The sequence below is a fragment of the Lepus europaeus genome, chromosome 14 (genome assembly GCF_033115175.1).
Source record: "Lepus europaeus isolate LE1 chromosome 14, mLepTim1.pri, whole genome shotgun sequence".
Lineage (NCBI taxonomy): Eukaryota > Metazoa > Chordata > Mammalia > Lagomorpha > Leporidae > Lepus > Lepus europaeus.
This window is the reverse complement of record NC_084840.1, coordinates 30,006,395-30,030,037: the sequence shown is the minus strand read 5'-3', so window position 1 is coordinate 30,030,037 and position 23,643 is coordinate 30,006,395. Positions and strand designations below refer to the sequence as shown.

General features: G+C 39.2%; 1 protein-coding gene across 1 annotated transcript in view; it reads left to right on the top strand.

Annotated features, from left to right (window-relative positions):
- USH2A (usherin) overlaps positions 1 to 23,643 on the top strand; it is an 855,126-nt gene that overhangs the window by 267,929 nt on the left and 563,554 nt on the right. Inside the window, exon 14 of the mRNA XM_062211324.1 lies at positions 12,086 to 12,249. Within this exon, the coding sequence (XP_062067308.1) occupies positions 12,086 to 12,249 (164 nt within the window). The remainder of the gene's footprint in view (positions 1 to 12,085; positions 12,250 to 23,643) is intronic.

Below are 23,643 nucleotides of genomic sequence, written 5' to 3'. Positions count from 1 at the left end.
TTAATACTCTTTCCCACAGAGACTAAAGCACTCTGAATGAATGTAGGAAACATGTGATACAGTAAATATTAAATAAAATGTACTTTTATTTAATTTTCATAATGAATTTTCATAATGAAATTAGACCCAGTTGCTGCAAGTACTACTTCCTTTTTTTTGATAAAAAGATGAGTTTCTTTATTTTGAGAGTTACAGAGAGTGAGAGACACACGCAGAGAAATCTTCCATCAGATGGTTGCAATGACCAGGGGTGGATCAGGCCAAAGTCAATAGCTTTATCTAGGTCTCCCGTGAATGGAAGGGGCCCAAATTCTTAGACTGCTTTTTGCTGCTTGTCCCAGGTCATTAGCAGGAAGCTGGACTGGAATTGGAACAGCTGGGACGTGGACTTGTGACCATAGAGGCCACTGGTGTTGCAGCTTGTGACTTTACCTGCTAAGCCACAATGCTGGTGACTGCCAATTGTACTTATACACACTTTTCATTGAAAGAGTATGCTCCATATTTTCCAGTTGGAGCTGCTGGGTTTATCACACTCCTGGCCACCTCTGTTGGATTCCTCATCTTTTCCATAGTGCTGACCACACTTACCAAGAGAAAAATCTCCTTCTCCAATCAACTGTTTTCCTTTAATTTCTGTGCTCATCAGTGGCATTTTGTGGTGATCTCTCACCCAGTTTTTGTTTTAATGATCCCCCTTGTTATTCTTCCCAGGTCATCACCAATTCTCTACCTCCAACCCTACTCAGTGTTCAAGTAGTATCTTACTATCTCAGGTTTCTCAATACATAACTTCCTTTTCCTTTTTATTATTTTTTAGTGAAACCAGATTTCCTTCATTACACTACTTCTGTTACCCTTGTTTCGCAAGTTCAAGGCTGACTTCTACCCCATTCTTTTCTGCCCCATTATCTACCCATCCCACTCCCCACCTCACTTTAACCCAAGACCAAGAACTGCTAACAGGAAAGTCTCCTATCACCTAACACTGCAGTAGGCCTGGTTGGCAGTGGAATTTGATTAGGTTAGCAGGTAGCTTGAAATATTTAAATTGATGAGAAACAGTAGGAGCCAACAAAGTTGGTGTAAACTATGTAATTGGAAAATACTAAGCCAGTTCTGTCCCAGTTGCTCCTCTTCCAGTCCAGCTCTCAGCTGTGGCCTGGGAAGGCAGTGGTGGATGGCCCAAGTGCTTGGGCCCTGCACCTGCATGGGAGACCAGGAGGAAGCACCTGGCTCCTGGCTTCAGATCAGTGCAGCGCCGGCCATAGCGGCCATTTGGGGGGTGAACCAACAGAAAAGGAAGACCTTTCTCTCTGCCTCTCTCTCTCACTGTCTAACTCTAACCAGCCAGTCAACAACAACAACAACAAAAAGACTAAAATTAAGAAAGCAGATTTCAATTAAACTACATGGATGAAGGCAGGTTTGTGTCTAACAGAGGGAACCAAAATGAAAAACTGTAAGTTTCTAAAGGAGATGGAGACATCTAGATTAATTGTGGGTTCTAAGTGAAAAGATTCTTCACATGTTTTAAGTAAATAAGACTGAATCCCCTTTCATGCTACCTGGCATATATTATATTGATTAATTGAGAGGGGGCCTACTTTTTAAGAATTATAAATTTCTTCTTGGAGTGTCAAGACTTTTCTTCTATCCTTGTTGTGCTCATTGTCAGACTTCCAGCTTTTAATTTATTGAGTACAATATCTAAGGGATGGTATTTTCCCCCTCTCCTCCCCAACATCTGCCATTACCTTGAACTACTTTGACATGACCAATGTGATTCTTTGGCCTCTTTGTTCACTTAATTGCAATTCCAGCAGCCAGTTTCCAAGGCTGCACCCTGGATTTTGTGATCAGTTTTAATTTCTCTACTTTTCAATTCTTTCTAATTCCATAAATATGACTCTATGAGCATATCACATCTTCCCAGTTCTCTCATCCCTAAACCCTCTCCTAACGTGCTCCTTAATCCATAATCCAGTATTCCTAAGTAGTCCTATTTTGATCAGCCCCCTCCCTAACTTCATTGGCTTCTACTCTTAGACTAGGCTAAAACCATTATAATTCTGATTGATGTGAGCTAGGTGCTTACAAGCAAGATCTCTCTCTTTTGCTGTATTAAGCTCCTGGGATGTTTGCGTTGCTCAGGCCCTGAGCTTGCGAGGGCTTGAAGAAAGACCATGTACCAGTGCTAACTGGAAATACTACCATGGATATACTTCTCATCACTGCATTTATGTTTCCCTTTAACCTACTGCCAGTCTTTCTTTATTTCAGGTGAGTACACCTGCCAAAATCTAGCCCTGTGTTTCACAGAAAAAAACAGAACTAGAAAAAGATATCTACACATTATCATCTATCTCTAGTTTTTCTATGATGGCGCACAGTCTTAGTTTTTATATCTAGTCTTAAAACAATCTAAAAGTTTTTCTGCTTAAAATTCTCCTGCTGCCTCCTCTTGATGTGGTTCCCTCTTGCTTTTCTCCTCTTGCTTCTTGCTTTCTGATTCCTCTTCTTCATCATCATCTTCCCTTCAAACTTTGCTCCCTTCGTTTAAACTTAACTCTCTCTCCACTGCCCATACCGTAGCAGTGTACAAATAAAGTCCTCAGCAACATCCTAAAATCCACTTCACTTGTCTCTGTACTGCTTCATGAGACCTGATAATTACGGTCTAATTTCTCTCTTCATTTGATTCCTAACATTTAAAAACAGGAGTTGTTTGCTGTTGCTCCTTTTTTTTTCCTTCCCATCCATTCTTCAACCTTCAAGCTTGGTGTATACGATAGCAGAACTTGTAAAGTATGGACAACCAACAATAAATCAGCTGAAAACAAATCAAGGACAAGTATCTAACTTGCTATGATAGAGATAAGTGGGCTAAGGAAAAGATAGACTTCGAGAACAGTGTTTCACCGGCAGAACGGAGGAGTCTGTGTGCTTTCCACTTAAGACCAGTTAGAAGGTCTTATTAGATTCCTTGAAGTGTAACATGAGGCTCCTGTAGTTTGGGAGGCCAGCACACTGATGTCTGTCTCAGACCCAGAACTTCTGAAAGAGGAATGACAGTCTGGCTTAATTTGCACAGATGAGTGGGAAGAGTACTCTCCATAACTTATACCTCCAGAGTTCCAGACAAGAGAGTGTTTCTCATGACCCAGTGAGGATTCCAGGGAAGAAAGACAACATGAGGCTGCCTTAGTGTCTGCACATAATGTATGTTACCTTGAAGGCTAGAGACCTGAGCCTCCCCCCTCCTAAAAAAAAAAAAAAAAAAAAAAAAAAAAAAAAAAAGTAAAATTCTTGTGGACTACAAATTCAGTGATCAATCAGGGCAGACAGGCTTAGCTACAGCAGGCTAAGCCGCTGCTTGGGACTTCTGCGTTCATTATCATGATGCCTGGGAACAAGTGCAATTCTGCGTCCCATTCAACTTCATGCAATTCACACCCAGGGAAGCAGCAGATGATGGCTCAAGTCACTGGGTCCCCAGAGACTGGCTTGACTTCCATGCTCCTCCTGGCTTTGGCCTTGCCCATCTCTGGCTGTTATGGTCATTTAGGGAGTCTACCAGTAGATGGAACATTTCTCTCTCTGTCTTTCACTCAGTCACTCACTTTCTGTCTCTCTCTGCCTTTCAAATAAATAAACTTAGTAAGCATTCAGTTGAAGCGGAGATGCATCTGAGTGAGAGAGAATGATAAAGAAATCTCAAAAGCACCACCTCTGGAGAAAGTTGACCATATACATATGTTAAGGGCAGAGACAACAGACTGCTTGGAGTTGTGCTGCTCTAATGACTCCCTACCCTTCCTGCAGCCTGTGCATAAGAGGTGGCTAATAAATAGAGAAGGGGTCATCCAAGCAACTGGCTTTGTTTGTAAGCTTTCTGCTTTCATCACATGCTTGAGTTTATGTTTGATTATTGAGAAGGTATAAAAATGGATTCTTTTATGCTTTCCATTCCTTTCTTGAATGAAAGTATTCTTGAGTATCTTTGTTGACTTTTGTTTGCGGTTGTATAAATACTAACATGAGCTATTCTGAAATTATGTTACAATGGTGGCCAAAATATATGAGATCTGATGTGGCATAAGAAATTTTTGTTTATTCAAGGAAAAACTTCACTCATAGCCTAAGTGTAAAAAGACTGTAAGTATGAGAAAATAACTATGCCTCTTGTTAAAATATTTTTTAAAATAAAGAAACCAGCTAAAGTAATTTGAATGTCTTCAACTAGGCACTATAGTAGGCTCTTACAAATATAAATTTATTAATTTTGAGAATATATCATAGATTTTAGATTTTTTATTATTAAAAGATTGTTAAAGGAGAGGATAGAAGTATTTATTTTGGGTAGTTGAGAAACAAACTACTTTTTGATGGAAGAAACTATAAAATTTCTTGCAAAAGACCTGTAGATTTTGCTGTCTCCCATGGCTACCAACCATATATTCTTCCTTATTATAGATTATGTAAGATCCTGCAAGAAATGTCATTTTTTATGTGTTAGTAGCACTTATTTAATGTAATGTAATAGGAATAACACAAAGTTAGGTTTCAGGATTTCTGTGCTTCAGTTCTGGATTTTCCACTTGATCAGGTATATTAACTTCCTGTTTCTGATGTAATAAACTTCTACAATTTTATGACTTTAAATGATACAGATTTATTATCTTATAGTTCTGGAGGTCAGAGGTCCTAAATTAGTTCTATTGGACTAAAATCAAGATGTCTGCAAGCCTCTGTTTTTTTTTGAAACTAAGAGAAAAATCTATTTCCTTGAATTTTCTGGTGACCACCTATATTCTTTAGCTCCAGCCTCCTTCCTTCATCTTCAAAGCCAGCAGAGTAGTGCTTGCTTTCTTCTCATTTTTTCTTATCTCCTTACATCCTTTATTTTAACTCTCATTCTCTTGTTTTTCCTCATAAGGATCCTTGTGATAACATTGTAAATTATTAGATAATCCATGATAATCTCCCCTATTTAAAAATCTCTAGTTTAATCACATGTATTAAATTTGCTTTTATAGAGTAAAGTAACATAGTCACCAGTTCTGTGGATTAGGACTAGAATATTGTTGGAGGTGGGCACAATTCAGCCTATTAAAACAAAGTTCATTAATTTGGTCTCAGGACTAAATCTGACCTACCACCTGTTTATGTAAAATTTTACTCAAGCATGATAATTTTCATTCTTCACATAATTTTTATGGCTGCTATAGCAGCAGAGTTAAGTTACAATAGAGATCATGTAATCTACAAAAACATGAGATAAGGATATTTCAAATGTTCATGAAAAAAATCAAATGAGAGGAAAAGAAAAACTCTTTGGTGCATCAAATTTGGAAATCTATGTATAGTTTTTACAATACACATTTTCCATGAGCTTTTTCAAGACCATCAGAGTAATATAATTCAAGGGGACTTCAAAAAGATTGCAAAAGTGAAATTAAAAAAAAATAAAAATAGAGGGGCTAGCATGGTAGGGCAGTGAGTTAAGCCATTGCTTGTGACACCAGCATCTGGCATCCCATATCATAAGCATCAGTTAGAGTCCTGGCTGCTCTACTTCTGATCCAGCTCTCTGCTAAGGCACCTGGAAAAGCAGTAGAAGGTGGCCCAAGTATTTGGGTCCCTGCCACCCATGTGGGAGATTTTTTTTTTTTTAATTTATTTTTAAGGAATACAAATTTCACAAGTACAACATTAGGAATATAGTTATTCTTCCCACCATACCATGTGGGAGAACCTGATGGAGTTCCAGGCTCCTGGCTTCAATCTAGCCCAACCTGTGACATTTTGGCCATTTGAGGAGTAAATCAGCAGATGGAAGATCTCTCTCTCTCTCTCTTTTCTCTCCCTCCCTCCTTCCATGCCACTGTGTCTCTTTCTTTCTTTCTTTCTTTCTTTCTTTCTTTCTTTCTTTCTTTCTTTCTTTCTTTCTTTCTTTCTTTCTTTCTTTCTTTCTTTCTTTCTTTCTTTTTTGACAGGCAGAGTGGACAGTGAGAGAGAGAGACAGAGAGGAAGGTCTTCCTTTGCCATTGGTTCACCCTCCAATGGCCGCCGCAGCACTTGAGCCATCCTCCACTGCACTCCCTGGCCACAGCAGAGAGCTGGCCTGGAAGAGCGGCAACCGGGACAGAATCCGGTGCCCCGACCGGGACGAGAACCCGGTGTGCCGGCGCCGCGAGGTATTGAGCCACGGTGCTGGCCGCCACTGGGTCTTAAAATAGATAAAATAAATCTTAAAAGAAATTAAAAAAATAAAAAATATATAAACTATTTCTCAATATAATGCCTATCAACTTCATGGCAGTTTTTTTTTTTTTTAAAGATTCATTTATTTTATTTGAAAGTCAGAGTTACACAGAGAGAGGGGGGGCAGAGAGAGAGAAAGTTTTCCAAGCACTGGTTCGTTCCCCAATTGGCCGCAACGGCCAGAGCTGTGCTAATCTGAAGCCAGGAGCTTCTTCCGGGTCTCCCACGTGGGTGCAGGGGCCCAAGAACCTGGGCCATTCTCTACCATTCTCCCAGGCAATAGCAGAGAGCTGGATGGGAAGTGGAGCAGCTGGGACTAGAACCGGCACCCATATGGAATGCTGACTCTTCAGGCCAGGGTGTTAACCTGCTGTGCCACAACACTGGCCCCTCATGGCTGTTTTATAATCAGTGATGCCAGCCACTTAACTATCCCTAAAAAACTGAGGGTTCTGAAGACTTAATCATGTGAGTGTCATCTTTTTATGTTAATCCAAGAAAAATGAATACCCTAAAAAATACTTTTAAGATAAAGAAATAAAATGCATCAGGAAGAGGCAAGTCAGAATTGTAAGGTAGGTATATTAATGATGTCCTATCACAACTCTCCACAAATTGCTCCTGTTTGATGAGCAGAATGAGAATTTTCATGGTGGACAGGAATCCTCCAGTGAAGCTTTCCAGATGAGACAATGCCAGTCCAATTTCCTCTTCAGTAAGCCATCAGGTGTGTATGGCCTTGGACATTCACAGAGTGGATTCCAAAGCCCTAGATCCTTCTCCTGTACTTCTGATCCCAGTGCCGAGAGCATCAGATGTTATGATAAAACATTACAGTGCTGTGATAAAAGGAAAACTAAGACACTCAATGAGCCCATATTTCTCTGTGGAGATGAAATGAACTCTTAGGGGAAAACCCAGGCTCCTCTAGAGGGCACTTTAGACCTCACCGAATCCTGTGCAAGTGAACTGCGCTGAGAGCTGTGATCTTGGGAGTCTGAACAGAGTCTAGCCCTTAATGAAAAACTGTCTGTTCCTTCCAGGTAAAGTTAGCCAGAGGGACAGAGTTAAGCCAATACAAAAGGGCTCAAAAGATCTAAATTGCTTTGGATCTTCAAGCTCCATTAGATTTTTCTTTGCTGTCCTACCCCAAGTCTATAACTTTCCTGGTGTTGTATTAATGATCATTTTCTTTATTTCACAGTATTTAATGAAAATTTATTCTGAGTCAGCCTTTGTGCTAGGGACTGATGGAAGAAAACTCTTTACCCAACTTTTCCAGTGTTCCTTTAAGCCTCTTTTTTATTTATCAATAATAATTGTGTGAAACTCCTTAGCAATTTGAGATGTCTTCCTCTTTTGTTCTTTGTGTTGAATACTCTCCCAATCATTCTTCTGCAAATTAGAAAACTAAGAGCAACTGCATGCCCTTCTTCCCTTCTCTTATCTTTTTTTAAAATTTAATTTAATTTAATTTTTTTTTGACAGGCAGAGTTAGACAGTGAGAGAGAGAGACAGAGAGAAAGGTCTTCCTTTTTCCGTTGGTTCACCACCCAAGTGGCCACTATGGCTAGCGTGTTGTGGCCAGCACGCTGCGCCAATCCGAAGCCAGGAGCCAGGTGCTTCCTCCTGGTCTCCCATGGGGGTGCAGGGCCCAAGCACTTGGGCCATCCTCCACTGCCTTCCCAGGCCACAGCAGGGAGCTGGACTGGAAGAGGAGAAACCCGGACAGAATCCGGCACCCTGATTAGGACTAGAACCCCGGGGTGCTGGCACCGCAGGTGGAGGATTAGCCTAGTGAGCCATGGCACCAGCTGCCTTCTCTTTTCAATTTATCACCATATCCTACCTTCCAATTTCATATAATGGATGTTTCTTAAGGCTACACCTACTTTATAAAACAGTTTATATTGTGTCTTACCTTAGCCCTAACTTAGCTATTTTTTTAACCTCTGCTTACCCTTCTAGCTTTATTGATCACCATTCATCAATATGAATTTAAATCCTCAAATTCTGAATGGCTTACAATTTCACAACATCTCTTTCTTTTTCCTTTCTCTCTGATTTGCTTGGCTCATTCTTTTTCATCTCTTAAAATTCAGCCCAATTGCCTGTCTCACCAAGCTAAGTAGCTGCCTCGTGTCTGCATAATCTTTATTATTAATGCTCTTCCCATTTTTTTCTTTCACATTAGATTGTGATCTCCTTGAGGACCGGGGCAATTGTATATCATTCCTCTTCACCTCCTTGATATTCGTTGCAGCCCTGGAACATAACTGGCTCTCTATGGATGTTATTCTGTCAATAACTGCTAAACTCAGTTCATGGTACCCTTGAGTTGAAGCCCTAGACAGAAGAAGGGTATACAAAGAGGAACGTTGATAAAGACATCTACATCATAGAATATAGCCCTGGACCCCCTACTGTAGCCCTCCTACAGATAAAGGAGTTTCTAACAATGACATGCACTATTGAAACATACTCCCTTCATTAATGGTCATGTTTCTGCATTAGTAATAATTGGGAAGACTGTTTTTCATACAATTTGAAGAAACTCCCAGGAAAGGAAAATAGATAAGATTTGTGATTCAAGGGACAGAGGCCAATTAACTTCTTTTCTACTCTATCTCATAAATAGTGAGCTCCATGGGGGCCCAAACAAACCATAATAGCAGAGTGCTGGCAGAGATTAGCAATGCTTTACTCCTCTTTTGTTTACCATAATGAACTGGTCAATAAACATCACAAATTGTTTATCTATATACATCTTGACAGATTGCTTTTTATGAAATCCATTTAGCAAGTGAGGTTTTCCCATAAGGGTGAAAAATGAAGATTTTAAACAGATTGTGGGAGAAGCTCTGGCTGCACCAGGAGAGTCAGTGTAATAAAGGTTTCTTTATATTAATATTACAAAAACCATTTATCCTGGCAAAATCAATATCACAATTCAACTTAGCTTGGTGTTTCCCTTCCTAAGCTTAAAGTGTCTTTTCCTTTATTATGTATAATTTTGTTTTAATAAAAGTGAAATATATTTCATTTAGAAGGTACTCTCGAGGAGGGATAGCTTATACAATGACATCAAACTTGTAGCTTATTGGCTGAAGAACTCTTGGAAATGTTTAAAATTATATTTCAGTGGCTGAGAAATTCACAGGAATCATTTTACTTTAACTTTAATTACAAAACTATCCCCAGAGTCCTTTGGGCTAGAAACAAGCCACAATATTCAGAAGAGTCTCCTCCGATGAACTTCATTTAGGGAAAATTCTCTTCTACCGAAGTCAATTATAACAAGTCAAATAAGTTGAATATAACAGTAGCTGGGATTAGAGACTATAAAGCTAGGACTAGACACATTTAATTACTCACAACAGTTCTTGCTTGCCTAAGAAGTGATTTATTTATTCCATTTGGACTTGGAACTTAATATCCCATAGATATTGACATAACTGACTTGGAGTTATGTGTGTAGTGGTTGGTTGGAAGAAAATAGAACTACATCAAGGAAAGGAATTATGTTATACCCTGGAAACTATTACTCTAAATGTACTATATTTAAAGCGAGTATGATTGTCTCATGAGTGAATGGTAATAAAAACTGAAATACTCAAGAGACTTATTCCAGAGGAATGGTGCCATAGTGCGTATGTACACACACACACACAGACACACAGGCATTGGAGAAGCTTCCCTCTTATTTATGGTTGCCAATATTACATTAAAAGCCTCCTTGCAATGTACTGTAAATAATACCATATAATGAAATTAACAGCAAATCAAGTATTTCATTCCTTCTCTAATTCTGTTTTAATTTCACTGCAGGATTTTTTTTTAGTTCTAATACTTAGCCTAAACGCAAAATCTATTTTTCATGCAATTCTGATGTAATGTATAGAGATAGAGGGCCTAATCTAGTTGTTGGTAAGGGGAAAAATGTCCTTTTATTTTGACCATAAAAGGGCAAACTACAGTAAGGTGGTTTGCAGGAGAAACTGTACTTTATTTATTCCCAAGGGGATATTAGTCCATAAAACAAATTTGCAGCTTATTTGGCAGTCCTAGCTTTTATCGGCCTTTTTAAGGGTGTTGAGTGATTACCCAAGAGATCACACTGTAAAAATTGCAGTGAGGTAAAGTAACTCTATCCACCAGCATCTTTATTAGGACACATAGGTGAATTCATTTAGTGTTGGTATAAATGTAGCACACGGAGAGTCCCTGTTTTAACTGTGGGTCATCTGCTTACCTGTGCTGTTTCTTCATCTCTCATACTTCATGGCACAAAAATTGTTTATTTTTTTTTTTTAAATTTATTTTTGACAGGCAGAGTGGACAGTGAGAGAGAGAGAGACAGAGAGAAAGGTCTTCCTTTGCCGTTGGTTCACCCTCCAATGGCCGCCGCGGTTGGCGCGCTGCGGCCGGCGCACTGCGCTGATCCGATGGCAGGAGCCAGGTGCTTCTCCTGGTCTCCCATGGGGTGCAGGGCCCAAGCACTTGGGCCATCCTCCACTGCACTCCCTGGCCACAGCAGAGAGCTGGCCTGGAAGAGGGGCAACCGGGACAGGATCGGTGCCCCGACCGGGACTAGAACCCGGTGTGCCGGCGCCGCAAGGCGGAGGATTAGCCTAGTGAGCCGCGGCGCCGGCCAAAAATTGTTTATCTTAATCAGTGCCATTGGCCTTGGCTAAGTGTTTGAATAATTCAGTCTCAGGCAGCAAGTTTCAGTTTCTGTCTCCCTGAATGCCAGGACTTTTGTTTTTACAGGCAACTTTGGGCTCCAGGAATTTCAGTTGCAGTGGAGTTATCTCAATATATTTATATCATTAACATCTTTTCATAAGTCATAATAATGCTCTATCCTCCCACCATTCTGGAAAAATGAACTAACTACATAAAATAGAAAATTTGATATCACCCATATTAAGGCTTCAAAAGTATTTGAACCTGTCTTCCTCAAGTGATTTTCTTAAAGAAACTCCATCTTCAAAGAAATAAATGCTTTTTAGGGAAAAGACAGATTGACCCCCAGTTTCCTGTTTTGTAATTGGATAGTTACTTGAAAAGATAATTTTATGAGTACCTAGTCTAACTTTTTAGGTTTTAGCAGAAATGCTTTTAAAAGAAAGAACCATTAGGCTGGTGCCGAGGCTTAACAGGCTAATCCTCCGCCTTGTGGCGCCGGCACACTGGGTTCTAGTCCTGGTTTGGGCGCCGGATTCTATCCCGGTTGCCCCTCTTCCAGGCCAGCTCTCTGCTATGGCCCGGGAAGGCAGTGGAGGATGGCCCAAGTCCTTGGGCCCTGCACCCGTATGGGAGACCAGGAGAAGCACCTGGCTCCTGGCTTCGGATCAGCGAGATGCGCCGGCCACAGCGGCCATTGGAGGGTGAACCAGTGGCAAAAAGGAAGACCTTTCTCTCTGTCTCTCTCTCACTATCCACTCTGCCTGTCAAAAAAAAAAAAAAAAAAAAAAGAAAAGAAAAAAGAAAGAAAGAACTATTTGCAATATTGTTAGTGGAACAATTGGTATTCAAACTGATTTGTCATCTGTATCATGACAGGTTAAAAAAAAAGCAACGTAATATTTTTATTTGGCCATTAGTTTACAGAAAGTTAGTTTCGTACAGTTTTTATTAAGGATAGCATTTTGATAAAGATATGTTCTGTTTTTTTCATTTGGCTCAAGCATCCTTTTCAATTTGTTGGCTAAAGCACACCATCTTACTGCACAATATTATTGATAGGTGTAACTTATGCTATGAATTATTAATCAGAATGCTATTCTCTTTGATGGTTTATTCGTCTTGTTTTCAGATGTCAGCCTTGTAATTGTCATCTCTCAGGAGCCTTGAATGAAACCTGTCACTTGGTCACAGGCCAATGTTTCTGTAAACAATTTGTCACTGGCTCAAAGTGTGATGCCTGTGTTCCCAAAGCAAGCCACTTGGATGTCAACAATCTGTTGGGTTGCAGCAAAAGTAAGTAGACTTTGGCCCACTACTGGTGTGTGATGCAGCAGCACGCAGGGAATAGTGCTCTATTGTTTTCTTTCTCTGTTCAGGACCTGTCTGATAAGCCTAGGTGGGATATGGAGAAGTTAGGTGAGAATTGAGAAAATTATACTATGTGGAATTTTTGCAGTGTTCCTTTGTCAAAGAATTGGAATTGGCAGAATGATTATGTTTTCAGTGAGGAATCTACCGAGGTTTGTTGGAATGAAATTACTAGTCAGATGATAGCAGTTCTGGTTTTCCCAGGACACTGGACTTTCAGTGCTAAAGTCAGAACAGGATTGGTTAAACTGAAATGGTTGTTCACCCTCCCATGCAAAGGCATTTCCAGGTAAATGTCTATAAAGTGTAAGGTTTTCTTTTATTTTTAAAAAGATTTATCTATTTATTTTGAAAGTTGGAGAGAGAGAGAGAGAGAGAGAGAAAATTCCATCAGCTGGTTCACTCCCTGATGGCTGCAATGGTCAGCACTGGTCTGGGCCAAAGCCAGGAGCCAGGAGCTTCTTCTGGGTCTCCCATGCAGGTGCAGGGGCCCAAGCACTTGGGCCATCCTGTGCTGCTTTTCCCAGGCCATTAGCAGGGAGTGAGAACATAAGTGAAGCAGCCAGGGCACTCATGGGCACTCATATGGGACACCAGCATCAAAGGCAGTGGCTTTACCTGGTACACCACAATGCCAGCCCTGGTTGATTTATTTTTTTTTTAAAGAGAATTCTTCCTTTTAAAAATTAATTAATGAAGTAATTTAAAAGCTAGACAAAGATCCCTCATTCCCTAGTTCATTCTGTGAATGCCCCCAGTAGCCAAATTTGGACCAGAAGCTGAGAACTTAACAGGGTCTCTCGTGAGTGGCAGGATCCGAACTACTTGAGCCATCATCTGAGGGTGCCTTAGGCAGGAAGCTAAGTGAAACTTGAACCCAGACATTCAGATTTGGGATCTCCCAACTTCTGACCAGGCCATCTGACCAGAAAGATTCATTCTTATTTACTATGAGCTTTTTTATTTTTAAAATTTTTATGCATGAAATTCATGAACAAATTTCATGTATTTCTTAGATACAGATTTAAGAGCTTAGTGATGCTTCCCACCCTACCCTCCCTCCTGACCACACTGCCACCCTCCCTTTATGCCTCCTTTCTTATGTTTTCTTTTAGATTGTACAGTGACATGCTTTCAGTTTATTTTATAATCATAAGGTTAATTTTCTGGGCACTCTTCAGTTTATACATATTTTCACAATTATTGTTCTTTATAACAGTGTATTATTTACTCCTACAATTGATATTTCTTTCAGCTTTGTTAGTTGCTTAAACATTGTTCATGTTTACATTTTTACATTTACAACTTTTGAAGTCTCCACTCACTCTCTGGTGCCTTGACTTGACCTTTCAATGTCACTTGCATTCCTACAATTTCATAGCATATCAGTGGTTTCTCTGTTTAATTCAAGATCATATAATAGTACTTCAAACTGTTTGTGGTAAATAGAATTAAAGTATAAGTTTATTTGGGGACAATTTTTTAAGTCCATGCATTCTTTTTCATAGTATACCTTTCCAAACCTTCTTGAAATTCCTTCATATTCATGAATTTTTTTCAAAAACAAAGTTGTATCAAAATAAACTTAACCTAAGCTTTTTGAAATACCATTGCATGCCATTACCTTTCCCATGATTCCTAAGAAATGACTGCTGGGAACAGGTGGTAACAGCCCTCCATAACACGCTCTGCACATGCTCTCCTTGGGTGTCCTGAGACATTCGTGGTCACGGTACTAGGAAGCAGCATGTGTTGTGACTGATCACAACAGACTCCACCCCCTGCATCTCCGCTATTTGCATTCAAGAGAGAGCAACAGAGGGAGGGAGGCAGGGAGAAAGCAGTAATAGATCGTTGGACTCATAGCATCCCTAATAGATTTTGAGGTAATAGGAGGCAGGATATAGCTAATAATTAAGAAGACATATTCAGATTTTGTCCCTGTGAAATTTCTTTCCAATATCCTATATTTCATTCGTCCTTATGGATTTTAGTGTAAGTAAAACTGGAGCTACTTAGGTTTTTCTTGAGAAAGGACTATCATAATTGCCTTTGTGTTTAAATACAGTCTACATCCAAATGTGTATTTCCTTGACCACTTAATTAATATTTGTTACTCTGTGATGTATTAGTTAGCTTTTCATTACTGTAACAAAAGACCTGGGAGAGAGTACTTATGAAGTAAAGAGAGTTTTATTTAGCTCATCATTTCTACAGTTTACAATCCAAATGATAGGGTTAAAGCTTGGCCCTGGGGAAAGGCCGAGGGCTAATGGCATATGGTGTCTGTAGAGGGAGAAAAAATCACATGGTGAACTGCAAGGCAGAGAGAGAGGTGTTGGGCCCAAACTCAGGCTTTTGTAACAACATTCTCATGAGAGTTACCTTTTAAGGACAGGCCCATAATGACCCCTCCTCCACAAGGTTCCACCACTACCTGATAGCATCACCCTGGGGACCAAGCCTTCAATATACGAATGTTTGGAAGACACCAAAATCACAGTCAAATGATAACAATTGTTTAGCTATATAATTCACTGATACGTGTTCAAGTAAACTACAATATTCCTTTTAGATGTGAGTTATGGATTACCATTTTAACACAATCATGGCATCTTTATCTGCGACACATCTAATCTTCGTGATTTCTGTATTGGTCTGAATTCCTTCTGTCTGAAAACTTTGACACCTGCTTTACTTTTGATATATCTTCTTGCAGCTGAGTCATGAATTATGCCTCAGCAAAAAATCGATTGGTCACCAGAAACATAGCCCACATTTGTTACTGATATTTACTTTTAGTTTCATGCTTCCCCTTCATTGGCCTTAACACACTATTGGTCTTTCCAAGTGCTTTGATTTGTTGTAATTTAAAAAACTTTCACATCTTTAATTTTTCCTCCTTGTATATATTTCTTTTGATTCTTTAAAAATTGTGACTGTTAGTATGACACACGTCCCCCCACTACTTGTGGTTATTACTACTCTTGTTTTAGGTTTGAATTTAATAGTGTTTGCAAAGCACTGTGTAAAATGAGAAGCACAGCATCAGCGAGGTAATTCATTAAAGAAAAACAACTTAGAGAAGATTCTAGTTGAAGCGTAGACAACCAAAGTGACGAATGGTGATAGGTAAGGAGGGGCAGGAAAATGCTAGCTATGGACTGAGTGTGAAGAGAACCAGCTTTCTTTCCTGTTCCAGCTTGGTTTCCACATAGTGCTTGCTTCTCCTGGCAATGGCCAGCCAGAACAGTCGGCTTACCAAAGACACAATATCATTGAAAAGGAGCAGAGTGTTACCTATTGTTGAAACTGTGGACTACCTCAGGCTAGTGTCTGTCTCTGTGCCCAAAAAATGCCAAGCATGTATTTTCCTTGAAAATTAAAAAGCCTCATGGTATACCTGTACACAGTTTGGAAACTGTGGGGTTATAACTTTTCTGTATTTTCTACTTCCCCAGAAGTGGCAGTAGTTTAGCAATAGCATCTGTGATTGATTGATAAATGATTGATTGATTTTGAGCAGGGAAGGGCAGTGCAATCTCATCAAAATCCGTATGGCATTTTTTTGTAAAATTATAGAAAAATTCATTTGAAACTTCAAGGATCCTGCTCTCTTTGAATGCTGAATGTCCCACAAGTACCCATTTGTTAAAATCTTAGTCCCTGGAATGGTGCTATTGGGAGTTAGCAGGACCTTTTAGAGAGGGACTTAGTGCAAGATTCCTTGGCCAGTGAGAGCATGAAGTATTTCTCATGTGACCTCTGGAATTTTTGCAAGAGAGTTGATACACTGGTAAAAACCTATTTTTGGACCTACTTTCTTCTTGCTCTCTCTCTGCTCCAGTTCAAGATGTGATGATTTGTTCCTACATGTCCCACTATGATGTGCCCATATCTACCAACCTTACCAGAGGCCAAACTAATGGGACTATATAATCTTGGACTTGAACCTCCACAACTGTGAGCTCAATAAACCTTTTCACTTTGTAAAATTAGTTTCCTAAAATATTCTATTGTAGTAATAAAAGAGTTTAGATCTTAGAAGAAAAAATAGTAAAAAAAAATATGTATTAATGCTGGATTTGTTAAGAATTTATTTGATATCACACCAAAAGTATAGGCACAAAATGCAAAATCAATAAATTCAACTTAAAAAATTTGTATGTCAAAATGCATTGTCAAAAGAGTGTAAAGATAACCTACAAACCTGGTGAAAATATGTACAAATCACTTATCTGGTAAGGAGTTAACATCAAGGAAGGAAGAGAGATACAGAGAGAGATCTTTCATCTGCTTGTTCACTTCTCAATTTTCTGTGGCAGGTTTGGACAAAATTAGCTGTCATGAAATCCATCTTGGTCTCCCACAATAATGGCAGGGACCTGCATACTTGGGCCATCTGCTTTCTAAGGCTCATAAACAGGAAGCTGAGACTTGAACAGGCACTGGAATATGGGATGCTGGCAAAGTGGTGGCCTAAAGTTTTGCATCATAATGCTGGTCTCCAAACTGTTTTCTTGATAATGAAGATTAATTGCTAGTATATTTAAATATTATTGATGTTAACTTGTTGACATTGTGGCATGTGGCCCTGCTAAATCAGCTTATTATACATGAAGATAAATAAACAATAAAATTTTAAAATAATTTGAAAGAACAGAAAACTAACACACACACACACACACACATCCTTTACTATTTACCCACTAATTTACTATTCCATTGATGTTCCTTTTTCTCCTGTAAGACCCCTTAAGCAGGCGTCCCACAAATTGACCGGACCCCAGAAACACAGACTCCACTCCAATCGATGCAAAGGCAAGAGGAAAGTTTATTTCATTTGCAAATGGGCCGTCTCAGCAGCACCCTCTAGTGTAGTGAAGAGAGAGTGGCCCCAAACATCAGCTTTACAGGGTATTTAAAGCTTAAAACCACAACATTAGCATATCTAGTCGTGTTACAACTCCATTGGATATGTTAATGGTTACTGGGTAAGGGGCTAGGGAAGGGGGTAGTGCGGGCAGTTTCTTAAGCAAGCAGGGCGGGGGATACAGAAGCAGAAAAAAAGCGTGGTTACAGGGTTTCAATAAGACAATGGGGTGGGGGCATGCAGAAAATACCTTGCATACTTTTGCCGTCTGCCGGGACCCACAGATAAGGGGCGGTTGGGTGCTTCCCATGTCTTTATCTGGCGCCGTTATCTCAAACCGCAGCTGCCTGCCCTTGACTTATGGTTTCGGCCCAATTTCCAGGGACTCTTTTATTAGAGTTCCCTAAGATAGTGCTGGGGTAGTTAAAATGCCGTGACCATTGTCAGGGTTGTTCACTTCTTAGTTTTTTAGCAGGTAAATTTTCAGAAGTCCTTCACTCCTAAGATTTGATGTACTCTCTTTTCCTTTTAGCCTAAAGATTTAAAAAAATATATACTTCTAGAGGACTAATGTGTTAGTGATGATTTCTTCCAGTTTTTGTTTCTTTTTTAACTATCTTTCACTTTAATTTATGGTGTACTTTCTTCTAGATATAAAATTCTTGATGGCAGATCTTTTTGTTTGCTATCCTCAATATTAGGGACTATTAGGTCTTTTCTATTGACTTTTTAAATGAACTGATTCATTGTTTCATTGAATTCTTAGAGTTTTATGTTAAAATTATTTAGGTTATTAGACTGTCTTTAGTAATTTTTGTAGGCTTAAATTGTAGACAACTTTCTCCTCAGGTGTGTCCAGTGTCTGCTATCTCTAATCAGTTTTTAAATTTTAAAATTTTTACTTTCACCTTGGCTTCCTGGGTTCACCCCATGTCTGAATCAGGCAATTGGGCAATCCTTGTGCTCAAATCATTCCAGTCTTCTGGAAAACTTTTGGCTTCCACCAATCAACATGTGAATGGGTTAAGGAATGCATTCAGAGTTATAGCTTGGTTCTCAATTGTCTTCAGTTTTCACTGGCTCTCTTTTCACAACACATCCACAGTTTTCCAGGGAGCAGGGAGCTGTGCAGAGCTTAAAGTAACCCTTCCAAGCCTCTGCTGTGTCCAAGATAACCTGTTTATTCCCTGGCAAATTCATCAATTCATCCAGCTGTGAGCATATCCCAGGAAGGCAGGTCTGTGAGTTTTCCACGGTTTCCAATTGGATCTGCCACTTTCAGCTGGCAAAGTTATAAATTTTTGCCCCTCTTTCAAGTCAGTCCCCCTTTTCACCAAAGTTGTTAATATTTATGGCTGGCCCTTCTCTGATAAAGCTAGCATACCAAAAAATTGAAGTAGGGATAAGAGTGGCCCTAGGCTCCTGATGTGCCTACTCAGAGCTTGCCTAGTTTGTCTAGAATAAATTTTCTAAACTTCCAGTCAGTCTTTGATTTCAGTGTCCCAGAAATTGTTACAATTGTGTCCAGGTTTATATTCCAAACTCCTCATACTTCTGTAACCAGAAATTTTTTTTCAAATTTTTCTTTAAAATATCTTTGGCAGTTTTCTGGTAGTTGTTTTATTTTTTAAATTTCATCTATGGAAGGCACATGCATTTTTTTTCTCAGTAATCATCACCCACTTATCAGAACTAAGAGCTGGGTTATATGACCTCATCTTCTCCTGTAATTGGACATTGCACATCACTAATTTTCTGAACAAAATAGAGAGGAATTGATGTGTGGGACTCATAGGCGTAGGGCATACCCTTCACTGAGTGTGGACTTGGTGCTCATCCTCCTGGGACAGGTAGGAATGCCAAACACAGAGATGGAGGGAGTCTAAGCACTCCTGGCCAGTGCCCCGGCTGAAAAGGGAGATGAAGAAAGGAAGAAGGGAGGGCCAGAGGGAGGGAGAGAAAGAAAGGAGATGCTGTGGAAGGGAACAGAATCAGGTACATCTCAAAGGTTCTTATAACTGTCTTCTCTTAATTTCTCTTCCTAAGAATATAGTTCATAATTCACAGTGCTCTCCTTTTAGGAGATTGAGATGATAATATAAAGAGTCTAGATGTTTGAAGCCGCCTCCAGCTGTCTTTGTTCTATATGGTCCTATCATCTCCTTACTATTTGATCAAGGCAAGCATTTACTTACTCCATGTTCACAAGCAACCTCTAGTCTGTAATAGTATTTCCAGTCACTGTTCATTTATGTTTAACTATGTACTTGCTTTCCAGTGGCATTCTGGCACCAGACCTATGAGTTCAATGCAGGGTATGTGTGATCACTTTCCTGTTAGGATATTAGTATAGAATGTAAACTTAGTAAATATCATTATTTTCCTGTATGTATCTCAAAAGAGGCCTTTAATGATGTTTGTGATGTAAGATTTAAGGAAGACTTAGCTACATAATTTAAGGACATAGAAAAAGGTGATGTTTACTGAATCATTACCTTTAGCAAGAATTTGTATGTACCTACATTTATATGAGTACATACATATGCATACACATATTCATACATTTCATCTTCAAACTAACTCTGAAAAGTAGACATTGATGTTCTCTGCCTATAAATGAGAAAAGTTTCAGAGAGTCCAATAATTCACTATAATACAACTGCCAAAGTTCTCATGTTGGGAATTAAAGCTAATGGTTCCCCACCAGTTGGATCTAGCTGCAAAAGGTTGTACTTTTTTTCCTACAAAGAAAGTCTAGCATGTGTAAAGGCCATTCTTGGCAATTAAATGAAGAACCCCTTCTCAGCATTCTACTCAGAGCACAAAAGAGGTGGGTTCTAGCTACCTCATGCTTGAAAAAAATTTCATTTTTATTCTTTTTTTTTCATTAAACTTTTATTTAATGAATATAAATTTCCAAAGTACAGCTTATGGGTTACAATGGCTTCCCCCTCAAAAACTTCCCTCCCACCCACAACCCTCCCCTTTTCCGCTCCCTCTCCCCTTCCAATCACATCATCATTCATTTTCAATTCTCTTTATATACAGAAGATCAGTTTAGTATATATTAGGTAACGATTTCAACAGTTTGCCCCCATATAGCAACACAAAGTGAAAAAAAAATACTGTTGGAGTACTAGTTATATCATTAAATAAGAGTGTACAGCACATTAAAGACAGAGATCCTACATTATATTTTTTTAAAAAAATTAATTAATTTTCTATGCCATTTCCAATTTAACACCAGGTTTATTTTTTTTTCATTTCCAATTCTCTTTATATACAGAAGATCGATTCAGTATATAATTAGTAAAGATCTCATCAGTTTGTACCCATGCAGAAACACAAAGTGTAAAAATACTGTTTCAGTACTAGTTATAGCATCACTGCACATTAGACAACACATTAAGGACAATCCCACATGGGATGTAAGTACACAGTGACTTCTGTTGCTGACTTAACAATTTGACACTCCTGTTCATGGCGTCAGTAATCTCCCTAGGCTCTAGTCATGAGTTGCCAGGGCTATGGAAGCCTTTAGAGTTCGCTGACTTTGATCTTATTCCGATAGGGTCATAGTCAAAATGGAAGTTCTCTCCTCCCTTCAGAGAAAGGTACCTCCTTCTTTGATGGCCCTGTTCTTTCCACTGGGATCTCACTCGCAGAGATCTTTCATTTAGGTCTTCTTTTTTTTTTTTCTTTTCCATGGTATCTTGGCTTTCCATGCCTACAATACTCTCATGGGCTCTTCAGCCAGATCCGAATGCCTTAAGGGCTGATTCTGAGGCCAGAGTGTTGTTTAGGACGTCTGCCATTCTATGAGTCTGCTGTGTATCCCACTTCCCATGTTGGATCTTTCTCTCCCTTTTTGATTCTATCAGTTAGTGTTAGCAGACACTTGTCTTGTTTGTGTGATCCCTTTGATTCTTAGACCTATCAGAGCCATCGAATGTGAACTGAAATTGATCACTTGGACTAGTGCGATGGCATTGGTACATGCCACCTTGATGGGATTGTATTGGAATCCCCTGGCACATTTCTAACTGCATCATTTGGGGCAAGTCTGATTGTACATGTCCCAAATTGTACATCTCCTCCCTCTCTTTTTCCACTCTTAAATTTAACAGGGATCACTTTTCAGTTAAAATTTAAACACCTAAGAATAATTGTGTGCTAATTACAGAGTTCAACCACTAGTACTAGAACAACAACAACAAAAACAACAACAGATACTAAAAAGGATAAAGTATTACATTGTACATCTAGAGTCAGGACAAGAGCTGATCAGTTCATTGTTTTTTATAGTGTCCATTTCACTTCAACAGGTTTCCCCTTTGGTGCTCAGTTGTCACCGATCAGGGAAAACAAATGATATTTGTCTCTTTGGGACTGGCTTAATTCACTCAGCATGATGTTTTCCAGATTCCTCCATCTTGTTGCAAATGACTGGGTTTCATTGTTCCTTACTGCTATATAGTATTCTATGGAGTACATGTCCCATAATTTCTTTATCAAGTCTACTATTGATGGGCATTTGGGTTGGTTCCAGGTCTTAGCTATTGTGAATTGAGCTGCAATAAACATTAATGTGCAGATGGCTTTTTTATTAGCCAAATTAATTTCCTTTGGGTAAATTCCAAGGAGTGGGATGGCTGGGTTGTATGGTAGGGTTATGTTCAGGTTTCTGAGGAATCTCCAGACTGACTTCCATAGTGGGTTTACCAGGTTGCATTCCCACCAACAGTGGGTTAGTGTCCCTTTTTCCCCACATCCTCTCCAGCATCTATTGTTGGTAGATTTCTGAATGTGAGCCATTCTCACCGGGATGAGGTGAAACCTCATTGTGGTTTTGATTTGCATTTCTCTGATTGCTAGTGATCTTGAACATTTTTTCATGTGTCTGTTGGCCATTTGGATTTCCTCTTTTGAAAAATGACTATTGAGGTCCTTGGCCCAGCTCTTAAGTGAGTTGTTTGTTCTGTTGTTGTGGATTTTCTTGATTTCTTTGTAGATTCTGGTTATCAACCCTTTATCTGTAGTATAGATTGCAAATAATTTTTCCCATTCTGCCGGTTGCCTCTTCACTTTCCTGACTGTTTCTTTTGAAGTACAGAACTTCTCAATTTGATGCAATCCCAAATGTTAATTTTAGTTTTGACTGCCTGTGCTCCTGGGGTCTTTTCCAAGAAGTCTTTGCCTGTGCCTATATCTTGCAGAGTTTCTCCAATGCTCTCTAATAATTTGATGGTTTCGGTCATAGATTTAAGTCTTTAATCCATGTTGAGTGAGTTTTTGTGTAAGGTGAAAGGTATGGGTCTTGCTTCAAGCTTCTGCACGTGGAAATCCAATTTTCCCAGCACCATTTATTGAATAGACTGTCCTTATTCCAGGGATTAGTTTTGGATCTTTGATCAAATATAAGTTGGCTGTAGATGTTTGGATTGATTTCTGGTGTTTCTATTCTGTTCCATTGGTCTATCCATCTGTTTCTGTACCAGTACCATGCTGTTTTGATAACTACTGCCCTGTAGTATGTCCTGAAAGCTGGTATTGTGATGCCTCCGGCTTTGTTTTTGTTGTACAAAATTGCTTTGGCTATTCGAGGTGTTCTGTGTCTCCATATGAATTTCAGCATCATTTTTTCCAGATCTGAGAAGAATGTCTTTGGTATCTTGATTGGTATTGCATTGAATGTATAAATTGCTTTTGGGAGAATAGACATTTTGATGATATTGATTCTTCCAATCCATGAGCATGGAACATTTCTCCATTTTTGATATCCTCTTCTATTTCTTTCTGTAAGGTTTTGTAGTTTTCATCGTAGAGATCTTTAACGTCCTTGGTTAAGTTTATTCCAAGGTATTTGATTGTTTTTGTAGCTATTGTGAATGGGATTGATCTTAGAAGTTCTTCCTCAGCCGTGGCATTGCCTGTGTATACAAAGGCTGTTGATTTTTGTGGATTGATTTTATATCCTGCTACTTTGCCAAACTCTTCGATGAGTTCCAATAGTCTCTTAGTAGAGTTCTTTGGATCCCCTAAATAAAGAATCATATCATCTGCAAAGAGGGATAGTTTGAGTTCTTCCTGCCCAATTTGTATCCCTTTAATTTCTTTTTCTTGCCTAATAGCTCTGGCTAAAACTTCCAGAACTATATTGAAGAGCAGTGGTGAGAGTGGGCATCCCTGTCTGGTACCAGATCTCAGCGGAAATGCTTCCAACTTTTCCCCATTCAATAGGATGTTGGCCATGGGCTTTTCATATATTGCTTTGATTGTACTGAGGAATGTTCCTTCCATACCCAGCTTGCTTAGAGTTTTCATCATGAAAGGGTGTTGTATTTTATCAAATGCTTTCTCTGCGTCTATTGAGAGAATCATATGGTTTTTCTTCTGTAGTCTGTTAATGTAGTGTATTACATTGATTGTTTTGCAAACGTTGAACC